Source organism: Microtus oregoni, unplaced genomic scaffold (assembly GCF_018167655.1).
Source record: "Microtus oregoni isolate MIOR12 unplaced genomic scaffold, Mior012 000007F_ref0000211, whole genome shotgun sequence".
Taxonomy (NCBI): Eukaryota; Metazoa; Chordata; class Mammalia; order Rodentia; family Cricetidae; genus Microtus; species Microtus oregoni.
Genome location: NW_024543066.1, coordinates 9159696 through 9180286, shown reverse-complemented (window position 1 = coordinate 9180286; position 20591 = coordinate 9159696). Strand labels below are relative to the sequence as shown.

At 40.0% G+C, this 20591-nt stretch overlaps 1 protein-coding gene across 1 annotated transcript in view; it reads left to right on the top strand.

Annotated features, from left to right (window-relative positions):
- Positions 1-20591, top strand: part of Ctnna3 (catenin alpha 3) — a 1347523-nt gene that overhangs the window by 265911 nt on the left and 1061021 nt on the right. Inside the window, exon 6 of the mRNA XM_041655198.1 lies at positions 3147-3410. Coding sequence (XP_041511132.1) covers positions 3147-3410 — 264 coding nt within the window. The remainder of the gene's footprint in view (positions 1-3146; positions 3411-20591) is intronic.

Below are 20591 nucleotides of genomic sequence, written 5' to 3'. Positions count from 1 at the left end.
TTCTAAAAGAAGTCTAAAATTTAGAAGAGTGTTTCATGCTGAATGCTAGGAGTGGGGCATGAAGTAAATGAGAAAAAATTAATTAAGGGATACAAATTATAGTTTTAAGATGTATAAGTTCTGGGTATCTAATTACAGTATGGTAGTGATAACTGGTAATAATGTATTGCTTGGAATGAACTAGGAGAATGCATATTAAGTAATCACACAATATACACATATGAGGTGATTAGGTATAGTGAGTGTGGTGCTAATGAATTTAATTGTAGAAATTATTACATGATGTGTGTTGTGTGTGCAGCATATTGTAGACCTTGGATATATGCTAATTTATTTATCATTTATGCCATCAAAAGCATAAATAAATTAACTGATAGAGTAGTTTTAACCCCCTTTAAGATGAGGATTTTCCTTTATACTGTAACTTTATTTTAGTTCCTACATAATTTAAAAAAATAGTTATTTTATACGGATAAATGTTTGCCTGCATGCGTGTATATTTATCACATTCATGTAGTGATCACAGAGGCCAGAAAAGGGCAGCAGATCTTCCTGTAGTGGGAATTGCAGGTTGTTTGCCACCATGTTGGTGCTGGGAACTGAACCTGGGTCCTCTGCAAGAGCAACAACTGCTCCTAAGAGCTGAGCTACCTCTCCAACCCTCAATTTCTATAAAATTTCTTTGTTTGTCTATACTTTTGGTTTGAGAACTTTCTCTTGACATTCCCAGCCCTTAATCAACATAGTACTTGATGCATAACATAGGCTCAATAATTGTTGGTTGAATGATTAAATTGACAGATAGCTTAGAGCATCCTGTTTTTATGTTATGTGCTCTTTAAAATCTCTACATATACTTCATTTTCTTTGCCGGGGTTAAAATTTGTATGTTACTCTTTCTACCAGCTTGTATAGATGTGTAAGGTCTTCTCTTTTCTTTATAATCCCATCTGTGAGTTTCTTCATCAGCTGGAAGCATTTAATGCCTCTTAGGCTTGGAAATCCTGTGAGTGCTTTTTTATCTGACACATTTATAAAAGATATTAAATAAGTGTCAGTCCTTGAGAAGCTGAATTCTGTACACCTATCTATCCAGGGACATCCCCACTTGACCTTGATACTGAATAAGTATTTTGAACTGGTTTGGAGTAAGGAAAAACAGACAGCCTATGAACCCATAGTATCATCAGTTAAAGTAACCACTAACACCTACAGTAGGCTTTAATTTAGAAGAACCATGGTCATCTATCCATGAGGATATTTGGCACATTCAGTATATAATGTGCAGTATCGTTTGTGAGCAATGACACCATTGATAACATTAGCTAGCCTTCATCACTTGGTTAAGGTAGTGCTTGACAATTTTTTTCACTGCATCCTGAGCAGTTTCAACCAGCCATTTAATCATTATTTAGCATCTCTTCTCTGTCTGTGATAGTCTCCAGTGAGAATTACTTCAAACTGTTGTATCCACAGAAATAGCCTTGCTGTCTGCCCACACTAAGGCACTTTTATACTTCACTTGCTATATATAATCTTTTACATCTTGTTTCATTCGTATTTTCATTGCTCGAAACTGATTTATTTCTATGTTTGCCTAGTTTATAATTTGTCAAGAAATTTCCTGTCCACTAACATGATCTTCCCGAGATCAAGGGTCTGGCGGGGTTGCTCATAGCTGTACTCCTGAATTCTAACAGAAGGGTTAGTATATACTAAGTACGTAGCAACTATTTGTTGGGTAAATATCAAGGAAAAAAATGTAGAAGAGATTCATTAGCATTTCTGCAATAGAAAAAGGTAGTTGAATGGTGAAAACTTTAATTTAGTGTTTTTAATTCACTTGGGTTATTTTAGTGAAAAGCTAAATGCAAATATTGCTATCTATGAAAATTAGGTTAACAGAATATTAGTAATTCAAGATGCCTGATGATGCACTTAATAATGTGACAGAGTTCTTAGTGAGCTTATGGATGTGATGACTAGCTTTAGTTACCACCTGACACACCAGACTCACCTGGACAGGAAGCCTCAGTGAAGTGTTGTCTAGGCTGGCCTGTGGGCACATCTGTGGGGGAACTGTCATTATGTTATTTTGGAGGGAAAACCTACCCACTGTGGGTGGCACCATTCCCTAGAGAGGGCATTTCTAACTCTCAGAGAGTAGGGGAAGAGAGCTGAATACTGGCATGTACGCGTTAGTTCAGTGCTGTCCGCTTTTGACCATGGGTGTATGTGAGTGTCTGCCTTGTGTTTCTGTTCCGTTGATTTCCCTGTAATGATGAATAGGAACCTGGAATTTTGAGCCCAAAAAATTGTTTCTTCTGTTGTGGGAGATTAGTTGAAGGTGCGCTACATTTGTTTACATTGTGGGACATTTGTTTAATGATGCAAAGATGTGCTGCATTCTAAGTTGTAAAGCTGGTACCTTGCCTGCCTAGACACCTGATTGGTCTAATAAAGAGTTGAACAGCCACGAGCTGAGCAGAAAAAGGATAGGCGGGGCTGGCAGGCAGAGAGAATAAATAGGCGAAATCTAAAAAGAGAAAGGGAGGCATGAGAAAGGAGAAGGAGAGAAGGATTCCAGCCACCCGGCCACACAACCAGCTATCCAGCTATGCAATAAGAAGAAAAGTAAGATATATAAAATAAAGAAAGGCAAAAAGCCCAGAGTCATAATGTAGTTAGAGAGAAATGGGATAATTTAAGTTAGAAAAGTTGGCATGAAGCAAGCCAAGCTAAGGCCGGGCATTCATAAGTAAGAATAAGTCTCTGTGTATTTATTTGGGTGCTGGGTGGCAGACTCCCAAAGAGAAGAAAAAAAAAAAACCTACATTTTTTTCTTTAAGTTGATTTGTCATAGTATTTAATAGCAGTAATAGAAATCAAACTAAGTCAACATATATGGCTGACCAGTGACATCTCTCCACCATTGTGACCTTTACCTGTGAACTGCTTCCTCTCCTATCGTAGGACTTCAGAATCTGCAGGACTGTACAGACTCCCCAGGTCCTTGTTTACTCCAGCAGACTGCTTAGCACCTGCATCTTGCTCATGCTGCCCCTCTTGCCCCAAGGGAGCATCCAGGTAATATGTCTTCTTTCTATGATAAAGAGTAAGAGTGTTTTTTATCCCCTTCTTTTCAGGACTTAAAATCTCCAGCCCAGAGGGATGAAATTGCAGGGGCGCGGGCCACTTTGAAGGAGAACTCCCCGCTCTTGCATTCCATCTGTTCAGCTTGTTTGGAACATTCCGATGTTGCTTCGCTCAAAGCCAGCAAGGACACAGTCTGTGAAGAGATTCAGAACGCTCTTGATGTCATTTCAAATGCTTCCCAAGGCATCCCCAGCGTGCTGGCGACTTCCGAACGTCAGGGGGCAACCCTGGGGAGTGCTCTTGATGAGCTGGAGGTAAGTGGAGAGAACCAAAATGTGACTAAATGTCTCAGTACAAGTAAGCAGAAGCAGACTTCCGGTTTATAAGTGGGAGTTTAGAGAACCGACTTTTATCAAGCTCTAATCAGTCTCAATGACCTTCTTGGGCCTTTCTGCGAATTGACAGCAAGATTTCCTATCAGCGCACTTAGCATTCCTCCGCCAGTGAAGCCTTTCAATGGGAATTGCCTGAGATTCAAGTGAAGATTTTTATTTTATGTAGATCAACTTCTAAAGTGGAGGATTTATTTACTGTATGAAATTTATCAGCACCGTTGTATGTGCTCCAGAAATATATCCCGTCACTGCCTCTGACAAGGGCTTATATTTTAGCGAGAGCTTGTAGGCAAAAAGCACACAAGTCATTATAAATAACCAAATCGCATATCATAGTAAAAAGGGGTGAGGTACCCTTAAAGATTTGAGGAGTTTAAGCCAGGAGCAGATGGAGATCGAGAACGTAGGAACGCCACGGCCCCTGTGTTTGTGACGTCATAGAAGCCAGGAACCTGGGTGGCGTCAGCAACAGGGGACGCTCACGGACCAGGGTACAGAGCCAATGGGACCAGGCAGCAGACGGCCGTGCAGGCCTTTCCTCTGAGAAACTGGGACTCTATAAGGCTTTAACACACTGAAACTCATGCCTTACAGGAACCATGTTAACACCACATGATCACAAAGTCAATGTAAATAAGGTGAGAAGCTGGGAACCAGGCGGGAGACTATGGTAGGAACCTGAGCTCACCTTACCCCTTACACGCACCACCCCCGCTTATGGTCACGACATCCGCAGCAAGGCTCAACTTTGTAAGTAGGAATCAGCTAGATAATAATAGAATGGATGGATAGATGTGTGGGACATGAGCAAAGGGAGGAATCGTAGCAGGCATCACACTCTGAGTCCTTTAGCAACAAGGTTCATGATCTGAGATGCTATTAGGAGTTAATATCTGGGCAGCCGAGAGACGGAATGAAGTTTGCCTGGGGAACAGATCTACAAAGGCTGGGCCGACTGACAATTGATACTTAGAGAGCATTGGTTTTCAGAGTGTGCCTTACTAGGCTGAAATATACAGGCCTTTCTGCGTCTTTCAGTTGGTGAACGTAGGTCATAAACTCCGGAGTCAGCAGGACTCGTCCACGATTGGACTGTAGGCTCTGCTTGGAAGGGGAAGGAGCTCTCATACATCTTATATAGCATGGATAGTTAATTTTAAAGTTTAATTGAGTAGCTCTGTAGAAGAGGTTTTCATTAACCACAGGAGGGCTGAGGGTAAAACCTGGTCATAAGCGGATGAGAAACCCAATTTTGAGCAAGTTGAGGGATTTACCAGGCCTTCAAGTACGATATCAGTGAGCACTGACTATCCTAGTCCAACACGGAGACTTCTTAGTGGGAGTTAATATGGTGTGAGGTTTAAAGATAAAAATTTAGAGCCTTCATTCTTGGGTTTATAGTTCAGCTGTGGCACTTGCTATGTTTGTGACCTTGGCAACAATATTTATGGACCTCTGTCCTGCTTACAAGTGTCCAGCAGCAACAGCACGGAGTTATCAGATTAAAATGAATTCATAGTACAGGTATGGTTGTTCAGAGCAATGCATAGTAAATATTCAGCCTTAATATCATTATGGAGACTATTTGGAAACAGATTTTTCCACAATGAAAAAGATATTTGTAATTAAAGTGACTAAGATCTTACTGATGGCTTAAAAATCAGCACAACTTACATAATGTCTGTATGGCTCTTAATTTCATAGTAAATTTATTAGATAACTAATACTACTAAGTTTGATTGCTTGCTTTCCCTTTAGCTACATGCCTTTAAACAGACTCTTCACTTCTAATACAATATTATTAGCTGTATTATTGTATATTTTTATATCCATGTGAAAATCCATAAAATTCCTAGTTATATGCAGAGTTTAGGAACTCTTCCCTGATAGGTTAAAAAAAGTGAATAGAAACTACTAATCTCCCATCATCCAGTGTTCGCTCTCTGCAAAGAACACACTATCATCTTGTGTGTTATATGCTTATCTTGATGTCCTGGTTTTTAAGATTGAAAATCTCCTTTCCTGGGACCAGTCACAGATACCAGAAGACAGCAGCTAGATACCAGTAACGTGTTAGACTCTAAATAAACAACATAAAACTTGGGGACCAAAATACATGGGAAACTCAATAGTAGTTCGAAAAACTTTGGGGAGTTGATCAATTATTTTATACCAGGTAGCAAGGGGAATGGCGTGACCACTGTTAAACACATGAATGTTTATTTACTGGAGGAAGGAGCCATTAGAGGCCATGGGAAGTCCTAGTCATGCGTGTCTTGTTCTTGCCCCTTCCACACACAGTCCTGTCTAAAATACATCACGTCTGTTGAAACCTTGTCACTCTGATCACCTAATGTTCTCAATGATACTGTTAGCATCCCCAAAGCAGTCTGTAAGTCACACGCATGTTCTTAGAGGGATTTTATCTCAGTCACCAGTGGCTGTGACCTGAGGAATCACTGCCATTCTCAAGTGAACCAGCTGTTCAATGTCCTTGATTCCTGCCCCTGTCTGCTGGCTCCTGCTGTTTTCACCCCTTGTAAGCTTCGACTTCGACTAATGGACTTTGACAGTGAAGAGGGGAGTTGAGTTGGAGGCCTTCAACCTTGACTGGGCTGTTTTTAACATTTCACAGGTTGCCTTTACTGGCACCCCACGCCAGTGCTTGGGTTTAGAATGTGACCTAGAGTGTAACTAGACTGTATGTGGTTTGCCATGTGACATAGACTGTGTGTGCTTTTCTGCTTAGGAGGGTTGGTTTCTTGACTTCCTTCGAAAACAAGGAATACTGTCAAAGGAACTGTTGAAAAGATCCTGGTTTCTCTCGCAACACAGGATCTTGACCTGTCTGTCTGCTTTGATGTGCGCCTTTTCATAGAGGTCATCTCTGAAGATGCAAGCTTACCCACTGTGGGAAATCAGGGCATCTGCAGACAAATGGTAACTTGGTCTTAATGTGCAAATCCTAGGCCTGACATGTGGGCATGTTTGCTATACTGCAGCAGTGGGCATGGAAAATCACCTGCCCATGGTACTTGGTTGTCTAGTAGCTAGGAAGTAGGCTTTCAGAGAGATGCCCCAAGTTGAATATATATATGTGATTGATTATACATATTATATATACCATTTGGCATGGACAATAAAAATGTAGTTTGCCCTCCTCATACCTATTTTCCTTCCAGATAGTTGCATCCAAAAGAAAACTGCTGTATTCCACTCTCTACTTTGCTCCCCTGTTAAAATAAAAATGGGGGTTTACATATGTTCCACTCTTGAATGCATATACAATTTATACAATATCTTTATTTAGATGGTTAGTAATCTGTAGCTATTACTTGGCAGATGTCTTGAGACATAAACTCTCATCCTTTGGATTGAGAGTTTTTTTCTTGTTTGTTTTTTCCTAAATGAATCCAAGCTTTAAAGTAAAAATAAAATATTTCTAGATGACTAAAATGTTTTGAGATTTACTTATACATATTTATGTTTTAAGTATGTATTTATTTAGATGTGCAGGGGTATACACATATACATACATACATACGTGTATGTATGTGTGTGTGTGTGTGTGTGTGTGTGTGTGTGTGTGTATGCACAAAGGCCAGCAGAGAGCATCTGGAGTCTCCTATACCAGTCTTCACTATTCCTTTGAGGCAGAAGCTCTCCCTAAACCTTATTTTCTTGGCTAGACTTGAAATCGGCAAATATAATGGATCTTCTTGTCTCTGATCCTCTCAGAGTGGAATTGGGGTTACTAGTGTGTGTTAGATGCTCGGCTTGTTAATTAGATGCTGGGATTTGAACTCTGGTCCTCATGCTTGCTCAAGCTCTTCTAACTGCTGAGCTGCTTCTCCAGCCCTTCTGGCTAAACATTTGACACAAATTATTCACTTGATTATTACAATGTCATCATTGAAAATTTTGTATTTGCTTCACAGAAAATAAGCTGTGTATATTTTTCATCAGGAAGCTAGTGGATAGGAACAGCCGGGGAATGGGTCTAGCTGTTCTAATTTCAGAAGAATTTGTAGATGCGCTTGTATTGAGTTTTCCTAGATAGAACTTAATGTGCTCCATCAAAATTCAGCATAATGTATGCTAAGGTTCTTACTCTATATGAATCATCAGAAAAGTTATAAATGTAACTAAGTCTTCCTGTTGGATTAAACACTGTCCGTGGGCCATTAAGTAGCAATAGTCTCTATTTGGAAAGTGCTTCTTGTAATGAGGTGGAACTTTCCAGAGGAACGGGCAGGTGGAATTGTATAGCTCATTTTTCCAAAGTGTTAAACAGATCTGTGTTCAGAGACATTCCCACAAAGTTTATCTCCAAAGTTTTCCAAATTGGTCCTCCACTGAGACATACTTGGTTTCTCACTTCAGTTTGAGGTGAATGCAGAGGTTGGAAAGGCGAGAGCCTGGGGAAGGGTCTTTTCAAGAACAGACCCCTTGTATGGCCCATTTACTTCTGAACAAGCAGGAAAAGATCTAACATATTTTCCCGAGAACATAATTCTGTCTTAGTAGCTGAAATTTACCTGTAGTCAAAGATAGGCTTCAGAACAAAATGCCTGAAAAAAGTATATCCAAGTTACAAATAATTGCCAAAGCAGTCTGAACTAGATGAGACAGAATTTACTGAACATTTAACCTTTTACCAATAATTCTGTGAGTTAAATGGTTGCACTTTATATTATTTACAGGGAGCTATATTGGTGGAGGATCTGAAATAACCTTTGCTCTATTTTGCTCCTGCAAATATACTACTAGGAAATAAATGGGTGTAGTAAATATTCTGCTGGGAACCAGACTCATTAAATGTTTATAGTGTGAAAATGTATCAGAACACTTACTCAACAGCTACCACGCTAAAGCTTCTGTTAAATCTTTTATTCTGGGCCCTGGCTGGTTGTGGGTATGAAACTTGAGAATTACCAGTGAAGAAAATAGAAGCTAAATTAAAACACTGTACAACCTAAATTGATTGATTTATTGGAAAGCTAATGTGGATTATAGAGCGTTACCTCTGTACTTGTGACTGGACGAGAGCTGAGAAGTGTCACATTGTAGATGAATAGAATCTTGAAAATGTCATTAAGCAGTGAAAATTGCATTGAAAACTTGAAGTCCATTAACACATATTTCCCTTGTGTAGAAAGAAAAAACAAGCATTACAGTCATAATAGAGTTATTAGTATCTGTTTTTAAGGTGATGATAATGAAGGACATATATGTAGTTATTTTATTTTCAGATATGCTATATTCTTTCCTTTACATACTCATTTACACATTTTATTTTCCTTTTATTGATAATTTTATACATGCATATTATGTGTATTGATCAAATCTATTTCCATTCTTTACCCTATAATTCATGCCCTGTTCCCTGGACCACTCTTCCTTCCCAACTTCATGTGCTTTGTTTTGTGTTTTTTTTTTTAAAGTCACTGAGTTCTATAGTTCTTCTGCTATGTACCTGGGTGTACATAGAGGTGTATCAGAGCATGGGTAGCTTCTATGATACCACATCCCTGTAGATACCACTCCACCCTCCACTGACCATCACCTGGTAATAGCCCCTTGGTTAGGGGTGGAAGTCCATGAGCTTCTCTCTCACTCATGCTGGGATTTTGTCTAGCTTGATCTTGTGTGAGCAGTCATGGCTGCTGTGAGATCATGTATGCAATGTCCCAGTCATGCCCAGCAGATAGTGTTTTTTGCAGACATCCACTACCACTGCCTCTTAAAATCTTCATGCCTCCTCTTCTGCACTGTCACTGAGCCTTGGGGTCAGAGGGAATAAAATATAGATGTCCCATTTAGGACTGAGAACAGTTTCTTATTCTGTGCATGTTGAGCAATTATGGCTGTCTGTATTAATTACCATTTATTGCAAAGAAAACTTCTTTAATGAGTTCTGAAAGATGTACTAATATATGGGTATACTAATAAGAATATAGGGGCAGTTTATTATGTCCATTTTGTAGAATAATAGTATTCTTCCCTGGGGTGTATAACCTAGCAAGTCATAGATTTTTTTTTTGGTGGGGGGCAGTTAGTGGCATCATGTGGAATGGTCTTTCAATCCGATCGATAGTGGAATAGTGCTTGGTTATGCCTGTAACATCTGTACCACCATTGCATCAGTAAGTCTGTCTTGCCAGATCTATTGCTCTTGTAGTTTGCAAAGTTCATGCTTGGTAAGACTGTTGATTACTTTTCTCCCTTGCATAAACCTTGCATGAAAGCTAACCAACAGGAATGGAGTTTCCAGGTTGGTACTAGCTTGATTTCTCTATGTTCTATGATTCAAATATACAGTATCTTCAGCAATAAGGTCTTACTATCAAGTTCTGAACAATCACAAAGGGCAATAGAAATAACTAATTTTTTAGGGTTTTTTTCTGTGGTACCCCACTGACAATCATCTGGTAAGGAGGCATCCCATAGCTAGCACTAGTGTTTAGCGTATGTTAACTGGGAGAGGATTGCCCCTCTATTACAGGATAGCACCATTATTTAAACTCCATTTACATATGTACTGCATATATTTTAGGAAGCTTCCATAGAGGAGGCTTTTTGTATGGCTCTGCCAAATAACTTTACTGTAAGTTATCCCTCCTTATATTCCTTCTACCTGCCCCTTCCATCCCTACCTCACTGAAGCTTCCCTGTTCCATTATATGGCTTTGTTTAGTTACAGCTCCAGGTGCCTAGAACAATCACACATGGCAGGAGCAGAGTGACTACCAATGCAATAATAAGAACATTTAAACCTCGCGCTGTCACAGTAAATGCCGTTTGTCTCTTACTCTTATTTTTCTCTTTTCTCCAGCTGGAATTGAATATACTTAATAAGGAATTTGGCTTTGAATTGGGCCATGAATTTATAGCAAAACCAAGAAAGTATATTGAAGTGGTGCTTTGGCCAGAGTCTTTCTGTGATAAGGCAGCACAAAGAGGAAAAAAAGTTTATCTATGCTCCTTTCTCCAAGGAGCTGCCCATCTTTCATCTCTGTTCTGACTTCCAAGACGTGTTGCCTTTTATTATAAATAGCAATTTTGGGTGAACACAGTTCTTACTGTCTTATGTTTTCACTGAAATGAAAAGCCAGACCCCTGTCAATTAGATGAGCACTAAGAACTTGGGAAGAAAGTGACTGTCACTCATTTATCTAGAATTATTTCATTTAATTACCGTTTTAAAAATGGTCTTGTTTCCAGAAATACAGCAAACTAAAAGTAATTAAAGTGATGGATAAAATATTTTAAAATACATATTCCATCTGTTAAGGGATTTTTTTTAAAGGACACATATAAAGAATTATCAAATTCACACTAACCCAGCAACAGGATTGTATAGCAATTTATTTGTAGCTAAAGCCTGGGGTTTGGACTTTGAAAGACCAGCCAAGGGTGAAAGACAAAAACTTCATTCTGCTAGCTGGAAGACTACAAAGGAGACTGTACTGGATGGTTTTGTGTGTCATCTTGACACTAGCTAGAGCCATCAGGGGAAGGAGCATCAGTTGAGGAAATACCTACATGAGATCCATTTGGAAGGCGTTTTCTTACTTAGCGATTGATGAGGGAGGCAGTTCATGGTGTGGTGCTATCCATGGCTTGCTGGTCCTGGGTCCTATAAGAAAGCAGGTTGAGCAAGCCATGGAAAGCAAGCCAGTGAGCAGCTCCCCTCCGTGGCCTCTGCATCAATTCCTGCCTTCTGGATCCTGCCCTGTTTGAGTTTCTGACCTTCCTTGAATGATGAACAGCAGGGCTGAAGTACAAGCCAAATAAGCCCTTTCCTCCACAACCTGCCATTTGGTCACGGTGTTCATCACAGCAATAGAAACCCTAACTAAGGCAGAGACCTTGACAAGGAGCTGGTAGTCCTTAATGTTTGATCCTCTTGCTGGATGAATGAGGAGAACACTGGCCCATGGCCAGAAAAATTGACTAGCTTAGCCTTGGCTCTGGGTAGCACAGAGGACCACATCCACGCACCCAACCCCCATGCCTCTGAAGAACAGAATGTACCTGGAAATTTTCTAACCAGGATCCTATCCTTATGTGGACTTTGGGTCAGAATTTATATTACCTATGTAGCCTCTTTAAGCTCAGCAAAAAAAAAAAAAATCTAATTTAAAGTTGTCCTATCTCAGCAATACCTCAAGGGACCTGGCAGAGGCAAACTCAGATTCGTACTGAACTTTATGCCCAGTCTTCAAAAACTCCTAATCCATCTTCAAAGAAGATAAATTCTCATAACACACAGATAAAGTTAGCCATTGTGAGTGACACTCAAAAGAAAAGACTGCAGAGAAAGTCCTTTCCGCTGCACACACAGAGAGCACAAGATACTAAATATAAATAAGTTCTGTTAAATATACATGGTTCTCCCCCTTAGTACAAGTATGAATGTGTTGAAGGAATGAAAGAATTCAAGAATTGAGCAGACAGTATTACCTAAAATGAAAAAAATAATTATGTTTATCAGTTGATTAGGCAAAGTGGGATCATGTAGAGGATTAGTATCTCTGGATCTCTGAAAACATATTTGATAATGCTGCTTGTGATTTTCCACAGACACATAAATAAAAAACATTTTGGAAAAGAAAGTTAATAAACAAGACAATGCATAAGGTTAAAAATATTCTAATATAAAGTCCAGAAGAAAGAAAGCTTCCAAGAGTCTTCTAGGACAGCGGTCCCCAACCTTACAAATGCTGCGACTCTCTAATAGTTCCATGTTGTCCTGACCCCCAACCACAAAATTATTTTCATTGCTACTTCAGAACTGTAATTTTGCTACTGTTATAAATCATAATCTGATATGTGACCCCCAAAAAGGTTACGACCCACAGGTTGAGATCCACTGTTCTAGAACATTTGGAAGAGAACAGTATTCATATCTAACACACATTATAAGCACCAAGTACAATATTAGTAGGGAAATGTGCATCTCCACAGATTATAGTAAATTGAGGAAGAAAGAATTTTCTTTTCAAACCTGGATATGGTAGCATATGCCTGTGATTTCAACACTTGGGGATCTGAGGCAGGAGAAAGCCACATTTGACTTACACCTGTCCTAACACAGTGAAGCCCTCTCACAAGCAGGAAAATAAAAGATATATTTGATAACATGGCCGAATAAAGCTGTTACAGCTATGTCAATATTTATAAAAGCAAATTGCTAATTTAATTCACCGAGGGGTTTGTATCAGTTCCGTTTCATCATTACAACCCAATGCTTCGTGGAAATGACTTGAGAAAATATTTATTTTGGCTTAGGTTTCAGATAGTTCAGACTGCCATGGCAGAAGGAGCATGGAGGAACAGAACAGTTTCCATTATGGCAGCCAGGAGGCAGAGGAGAAAGTTAAGGGTAAGGGATAACCCACAAAGGCCTGTCCCCAGTGTCCTCCTTCCACTCCTACCCCCTCCGAAAACCAGGACATGATTATCTCTTGAGGAACCACTGCAGACGCTCTCAGAGGTGTGGGCCACTAATCAGTCAAATGTTTCTCAGTCCAATTCAGCTGGCAGTCAAGATTAACCCTCACCGGGTTATAACACACTCTTATCAATGATGCACGAGGGAGTTATCAAAAATGAACTATTGCTAAGTGGATGACTTTCAGAAAACCATCACTTTATGGGCATTTTAAGGAAGGTATTGTGTTGATAAGTGAAATGGTCTCATTATCTGGATCCTTTTTGAAAAACCACATCTATATATCTTCAGGCTCATGAGCAATTATACTTGAAAACAAGAACAAAACACGAAAAACCTAAGTGGAGAAGTAGCGTAAAAACAACACAAACTAGAGGGATCTATTTGGAGGGAAATGTATCACCCATGGTGTTTATGGCAGGGAAGAAGACAGGCTGAAAGTGTAATCTGTGTGATAAAAATGAAATGGAGATGAGGTGGAAAAATTCCCTGGAAGACAGCAGTTGCCCATAGACGCTTGATGTTAACGGATTAAATAGAATCAGTTTTTATCAAAGCAAAGTGCACCTTTGCAGTGCATCACCCTTCTGGAGTATGTAAATATATTTCCATGGCAGTGGGATGAGAAAGGCTAAGGGAAAGGCTCTCAAGTTCACTATGCGAAGCTGGAAAAACCAGTACCAGTTCGGTAGGTAACCAATAGTGTGTTGGTTCCATAAGGAGGAGCATTTGCATATTAGCCCAGTACTGGAAGTAAAATACAAACTCTGAAGTAGATGTGAGTGTTTTACTCACTATTATTTAAAAGATGAATTGTGACAGTCCTTTCGCAAAGGCGACTCCAGTTCATCATTAGAACATCTACTGACTCGACTCAGGAAATGAACCATTTAACAGAGAAATATATTATCTCATAGACCAAGAAAACATCTGAAAACCTCAGTGTAATTAAAACGTCTAGAAAGCACAGGCAAAAGTGAACATAAGGATATCAATGAAGTTCCCTGGTAGAGTTCAATCCTAAATTTAAGTTGCTGTAAGGTTTCTCCTTAAGATTAGAAATGAGACTGTAAGGTGTAAAGATCAATAAAGTGTGTGGTGTATAGAACGAATAATATCAGAACATAAAACTTTACCAAAAAGGGCCAAGAAGTGTGAGTCCACTTCTTGTATTTTGCCCTCATGTTAGGGCTAGCAGATACAGCAGACACGGACTTTTAATGGAATAGGTAAGTTCCATTAAACTTAATGGTAAACCTGTGGTGAGCTGTGAGAGAGGAGATGGAAGGGCTCATACCAAATCTAAAAGTGGCAGGAATGGGGAAGGTTTAAAACTACTAAGCACCTTCCTTTTCTGAAGCCGGATTGGTACTGTATGCTGGTATTATTACTGTGGTTTATTCATGCGTTGTCTTTACAAACGGTACTTAATGATATTTCACAAAATGCAGCAAAGCCGGGTAAGTCTGAGCATAGACGAAGCAATGTTGTTAGTGTCCACGTGAGGTGCTGCGCTGGGTCCTTGGGATTTACATTTGTAGAGCTCGGTACTTATCTGTTCATTTTGTTAGCATCAGACTGTCCTGTCCAGTCCATAGGAAAGAAATCACACACTTCACAGAGAGGCCAGCTACTCACCTGCCAAGGTGTATAACTTGTATGAGTGCAGCGCGAATTCTAATTGATCTAATAACAAAAACCTAGAGTCAGATATCAGGGTAAATGCTGAAAGATCAAGGAAGTAGAGGAGGAACCAGTCACTAGAGAGACTTTTTACCTGTACAGAATCATCAAACTGAAAGGGGTTGAGCTTCTGTTTCCTTCTACCTCACATTCCTCTCTCCACCCAGTCAGATCACTTCTTGTCTCCACCTCCCTAGTGCTGGGGTTAAAGCCCTGAGAGGCCAATTGTCGGGCTCAAAGGTGTGAGGTTTGTTTCCCTCTTTAGACTGGTTAAATCTCATCTAACCCAGTGTGGCCTTGAACCTCCCAAGTGCTGGGATTAAAGGTGTGTGCCACCACGGCTTGGTCTCTATGGTTAACTAGTGGCTGTCTGCACCCTCTTATCTTCAGGCAAGCTTTATTTGTTAGAGGACAAACAAACTCTCAGCACACAAGAGGTCAAATGAATAGGAATTAGGAGTTAATAACTAGGACTGATTTCTCATGACCTCCCCAACCCACACGAATCACTCTTTCGAAATAATTGCCTGCATGGCAAATGATGGACCATTATATCTTGAGTTTGATTCACTTACTTATTTATGCAGTATCTTTCCCTCATAGATGGTGTTATATGAATGGAGGATCGGTATTTCATTCATACTTATATTGCTCATAGTAGCATAGTACTGAATACCTAATAACTGCTTATAGTACATTTGTTGAACAGATAATGAATTGCTGGTATTTAAGAACCTGGTGAGATTTTAATACATGTAATAAATATTTACCTAATCAGGATGGACAAGATCTCCTTTATCTTGATGATTAAAAGTGGAAGGGCTAAGTGCCTTGTCAATAAAGGAATGCATACTCATAGCTAGCAGATCTTGTTTGCTCTGGGCACATGTTATGTGGAATATTGTGGAGAATGAACCTGCCATCAAGCTTAGATAAACTTCTTAATTTGTTCACTGGTACAAAATGGTATTTGTATCCCCCCCCCCACACACACACTAGTAAAAATTAAAACAGTAGATTTTAAAAAGAAATTCTTAAAGAAGAGAGGACAGGCAAAGAAGAAATACTCTCGGACAAGTTCTCATGAAGTGTTTCTTTCATGGGTTCTGTGGCACTCTGTTTGTCATCAATACTGATTAGGTATCTGTTCTGTTTCCGTTTTGTTCTGCGCCTTGTGGATGTGATAAATAGTATCTTACCCTAGGAATTGAATTTATGCTCCATAGCGAAGAATAATCAGTACACTGCCTAAAATAGCAGGCTAATGGACCAAGGAGCAAGTGGCTCTGTGTTTAGAAGCCCTTTTACACACAGTTGCCTCCATGCAATTGATACCACATGAAGGCACACTGTGCTTACAGTAGTCAACAGTTCTGGGAGGTTAGCGTGAGTTCTGTGCACGTGGTCTCTACCACACAAACAGGAGCCACGCAAATTAGTTATGCAAATAGGCAGGCCCGATCAGAGAACTGTGCCTCAAATAAGAGGCCTAGACAGCCTGTTTTGTAAACATAGTTTATCTTGAATCACCTAGTGATTAGCACCACCACCCACATTTGCTTTTTGCTTTTGTTTCAAAGGAAAACAAAACTCAGTATCTTTATGATGGGAAGTGGGTTTGTAATCTGGATCTAGACACCCAAAGGAGTTAGACTCCTATCTTCCCACTGTACCTGGAAGACTGGGACACTATCTTTTTTGATAGTTGCATTTCAAAGAGATGGCTCTAGGGTCCTCTAGTAAGACATAGCAGGGTTGAAAAGCTGGCTAGAAGCTTAGGTAGACTTAAAAAAGATTTGCATATATTTCCAAGAATAGGGAAGGAATTACAATGGCAAGTTTTCTAAAATCAAGGTTAGAAAGAGAATGGTGGTACCTTTGGGGACCAGCTTTTTCTTTTTTGCCCTAGAGAAATTCCTTCTCTCTCTCTCTCTCTCTCTCTCTCTCTCTCTCTCTCTCTCTCTCTCTCTGTATTTACCCTTGCCCTTCCTCCATAAAGAAACAAGTTCTTCTCTGTATATATCCCAGAGGTGGTCTTTCCTAAGCAAGTGTGGGTATAATAGATGTAGGATGGAGCCTGTTCGTTGAATCCACTTTCAAAGGCTCTCCTATAGCAAGGAACAATAAGGAAAGGCTTTATGGAAGGGAACCAAGCAAGGTCCTAAATGATAGGAAGATTTGAATAGAATATTTAATGACTTTTCATAGTTATGTAAAAGGAACTATATAAACTCTAATGCTTTTAAAAACATAAGCACATCTGCTCCCACTGGGGAACTATGATACGTATTGTATGAAAAAGAATCAATTTTCAATAAAATAAATGAAGAATGAAAAAAAAAACATAAGCACTTATAACTTGAATAGGTAAAAATAATGACTAAGTAAGACTATCCAGTTCTAAGTGAATCCTTAGCTAGGAGAAACTCTTCACACAAGAGCATACCATTAAGGAAAAACAGTAGAACAGGATGAGGGTCAGAATTCCGGATGCTGTCACACTGGCTTCAAGAGTCAATCCATCAGTCTACCCTAGGACTTATGCCTTTAGCTGTTCACTGTGACTAAGACATTTCTGATGTGTCTGTAGACAAGTACTTTGAGGTCAGAGATTAGCTTTATAATTTTCTTCTAACAAAGGCCTGTTTCCTTCATAAGGAAATCAAATTTCTGAGTTCCTATTTTCCTCCATCAGAGAGAGGACTAAATTTCTCTTTTCCAGCAGTAATGAAATTACATTTGCAGATTGCTCCCATTAACACTATATGACAGTTAGCCCCAGCAGGAGGGCGGCTGCTAACCAGCTTTGGAAACCACATTTTGGAACCATACCGAATGGCAGACTAACAAATTTGAGTTTATTAATAAAGACGATTTGATTAGGGACAGAACAAAATTGAAGAGATGTTGTGGAAAGATTAAGCAGCTATGCTGTGCAGATTGTTTTGCAAGGATGGAGGGAGGCAAGAAGAATCAAGAAAGTCTGGAAATATTCCAAATAAAAGATAGTAGGGATCACACCAAAGGCAGCTGAAAATGGAAAGGTAGTTATAAAGAAAGAAGGCCTGGCAACTACAAACACTCCCAAGGGAACAAGGGAAGAAGTGGACCATATAAGCTTAGCTATCAGGAGGATTGTTCATAAAAGAATGGTGACATCACACCACTGGTGGAACAATGAGATGAGCAGATAGCAGATGGTATAAAATGAAGAAAATACTGTTTTTTTAAAAATTATTTTTTTATTGAAAATTTCCACCTCCTTCCCTCCTCCCACTTCCCTCTCCTCCCCCCAGTCCCCTTCCCCTTTCTTCTCCAGTCCAAGGAGCAGTCAGGGTTCCCTACCCTATAAGAAGTCCAAGGTCCTCCCTGTTTCCCTCAGGTCCAGGAAGATGAGCATCCAAACAGACTAGGCTCCCACAAAGCCTGTCCATGCAGTAGAATAAAAACCCAGCGCCATTGTCCTTGGTTTCTCCATCAGCCTCCACTATCTGGTTTGATTCAGAGAGTCTGGTTTGATCACATGCTCCATCAGTTCCAGTCCAACTGGCCTTGGTGATCTCCCATTAGATCAGTCCTGCCGTCTCAGTGGGTGGACGCACCCCTCGCAGTCCTGACTTCCTTGCTCATGTTCTCCCTCCTTCTGCTCTTCATATGGACCTTGGGAGCTCAGTCCAGTGCTCCAATGTGGGTCTCTGTCTCTATCTCCATCTATCGCCAGATGAAAGTTCTATGGTGATGTGCAAGATCAGTGTGGCTATAGGATAAGGCCAGTTCAGACACCTCTCCTCTGCTGCCCAAGGAACAAGTTGGGGACATCTCTTTGGACACCTGGGAACCCCTCCAAAGTCAAGTCTCTTGCCAACATTAAAATGGCTCCCTTAATTAAGATATCTACTTCCCTGCTCCCTCATCCACCCCTCTTCTATCCCAACCATCCCATTCCCTCAAGCTCTCCCTATCTCCCCTTATCTCCACTCCACCCCCACCCCCATGCTCCCAACCCCTGTCTGGCAATCTTGTCCACTTCCAATATCCAGGAAGATAACTATATGTTATTCTTTGGGTTCACCTTCTTATTTAGCTTCTCTAGAATCACAAATTATAAGCCCAATGTCCTTTATTAATGGCTAGAATCCACTTATGAGTGAGTACATACCATATTCATCCTTTTGGATCTGGGTTACCTCACTCAGGATAGTTTATATTTCCATCCATTTGAATGCAAAATTCAAGATGTCATTGTTTCTTACCGCTGAGTAGAACTCTAAAGTGTATACATGCCACACCTTCTTTATCCATTCTTCTATTGAGGGGCACTTAGGTTGTTTCCAGGTTCTGGCTATTACAAATAGTGCTGCTATGAACATAGTTGAACAAATGCTTTGTAGTATGATTGGGCATCTCTTGGGTATATTCCCAAGAGTGGAATTGCTGGGTCCTGAGGTAGATTGACTCCCAGTTTCCTGAGAAACCACCACATTGATTTCCAAAGTGGTTGCAATCTGGCTATTCAAGTGTCTGTGTGTGTGTGTGTGTGTATGAGTGTGAGTGTGTGTATGTGAATTTTTAGTTTGTTTTATGAGAAAGATTATCTGACATCAAATATATAGACATATATGTATGTTATGTAAATTAAATTAAGCAATTTACTATTTACATAATTACGATGATTAAGGAAATAATTAAAATGACTGTAAATAAGAGCCTTCCAAGAATAAGGGGCTTTCTCGTTTTTAGTACAGAATCCCATGTACCTCCTCCCTTGATATAAAACCATAACTCTCACCTTGAAGCAGATGTAATAGTTTATTCTGGATAAAAATATGAGTGACCATGGCCCAAGAACAGAGATTCAGGTCACTCCACATCCCATGTTCCAACACAGTAACAGTTTCATCATGCTTCTATAGGAGCAGAACAAAGGAAACCATAAAACAGGAGATTCTTCAAGTCCATTGGTAGAAACACTAGGTAGGTACGTAGAAGAAAAGTGGGGAAATGTTTTGCTGTTGGTCTCAGATGATGTCTGATGGCATTATTAGCCTTTTGGTTGGTAGAAACTGGGGACCTTTGTAGACAGAAGTTTCTGTCCAGCCCAGTCCCTCAGCCACTCAGTCCCAAAAAAACACACAGAGGCTTATGTTAATTATAAACTGTTTGGCCTATTAGCTCAGGCTTATTATTAACTAGGTCTTAAACTTAACCTGTAATCCTTATCTATGTTTAGTCACGTGGCTTGGTACCTTTTCTCAGTGCAGCATTCTTATCGTGCTTCCTCTGTATCTGACTGGTAACTGACTGTCTGCCTTTCCTCTTCCCAGAGTCTCTTCATCTGGTAGTCCTGTCTATACTTCCTGCCTGGCTACTGGCCAACCAGTGTTTTATTAAGCCAATACAAGTGACAAATCTTTACAGTGTACAAGAGCATTATCCCACTGTTGAAATAGGAGCAGCGGGGCTGCGTCCCCTGCACCCGGCCGCCCACATGGCTAGCTTTAGCTTATGCCCTGAAATAATTACACGGAAACTGTATTCTTTTAAACACTGCTTGGCCCATTATATCTAGCCTTTTCTCGGCTAACTCTCGCACCTGGACTAGCCCATTTCTTATAATCTGTGTAGCCCACGAGCTGGCTTACCAGGAATGATCTTAACCTGCGTCTGCCTGGAGTGGGAGAATCATGGCAACTCCTTGACTCAGCTTCTTTCTCCCAGCATTCTGTTCTGTTTACTCCACCCACCTATGTTTTAACCTATGAGGGCCAAGCAGTTTCTTTTTATTGCTTAACCAATGAAATCAACAGATTGATATATGACACTCCCACATCACTTCCCCTTTTTCTGTTTAAACAAAAAAAAGGAAGGCTTTAACTTTAACATAGTAAAATTACATATAGCAAAACAGTTATTAAGCAAGAATCACAGTTACAATATTTATATCTATTTTATCTTTTATC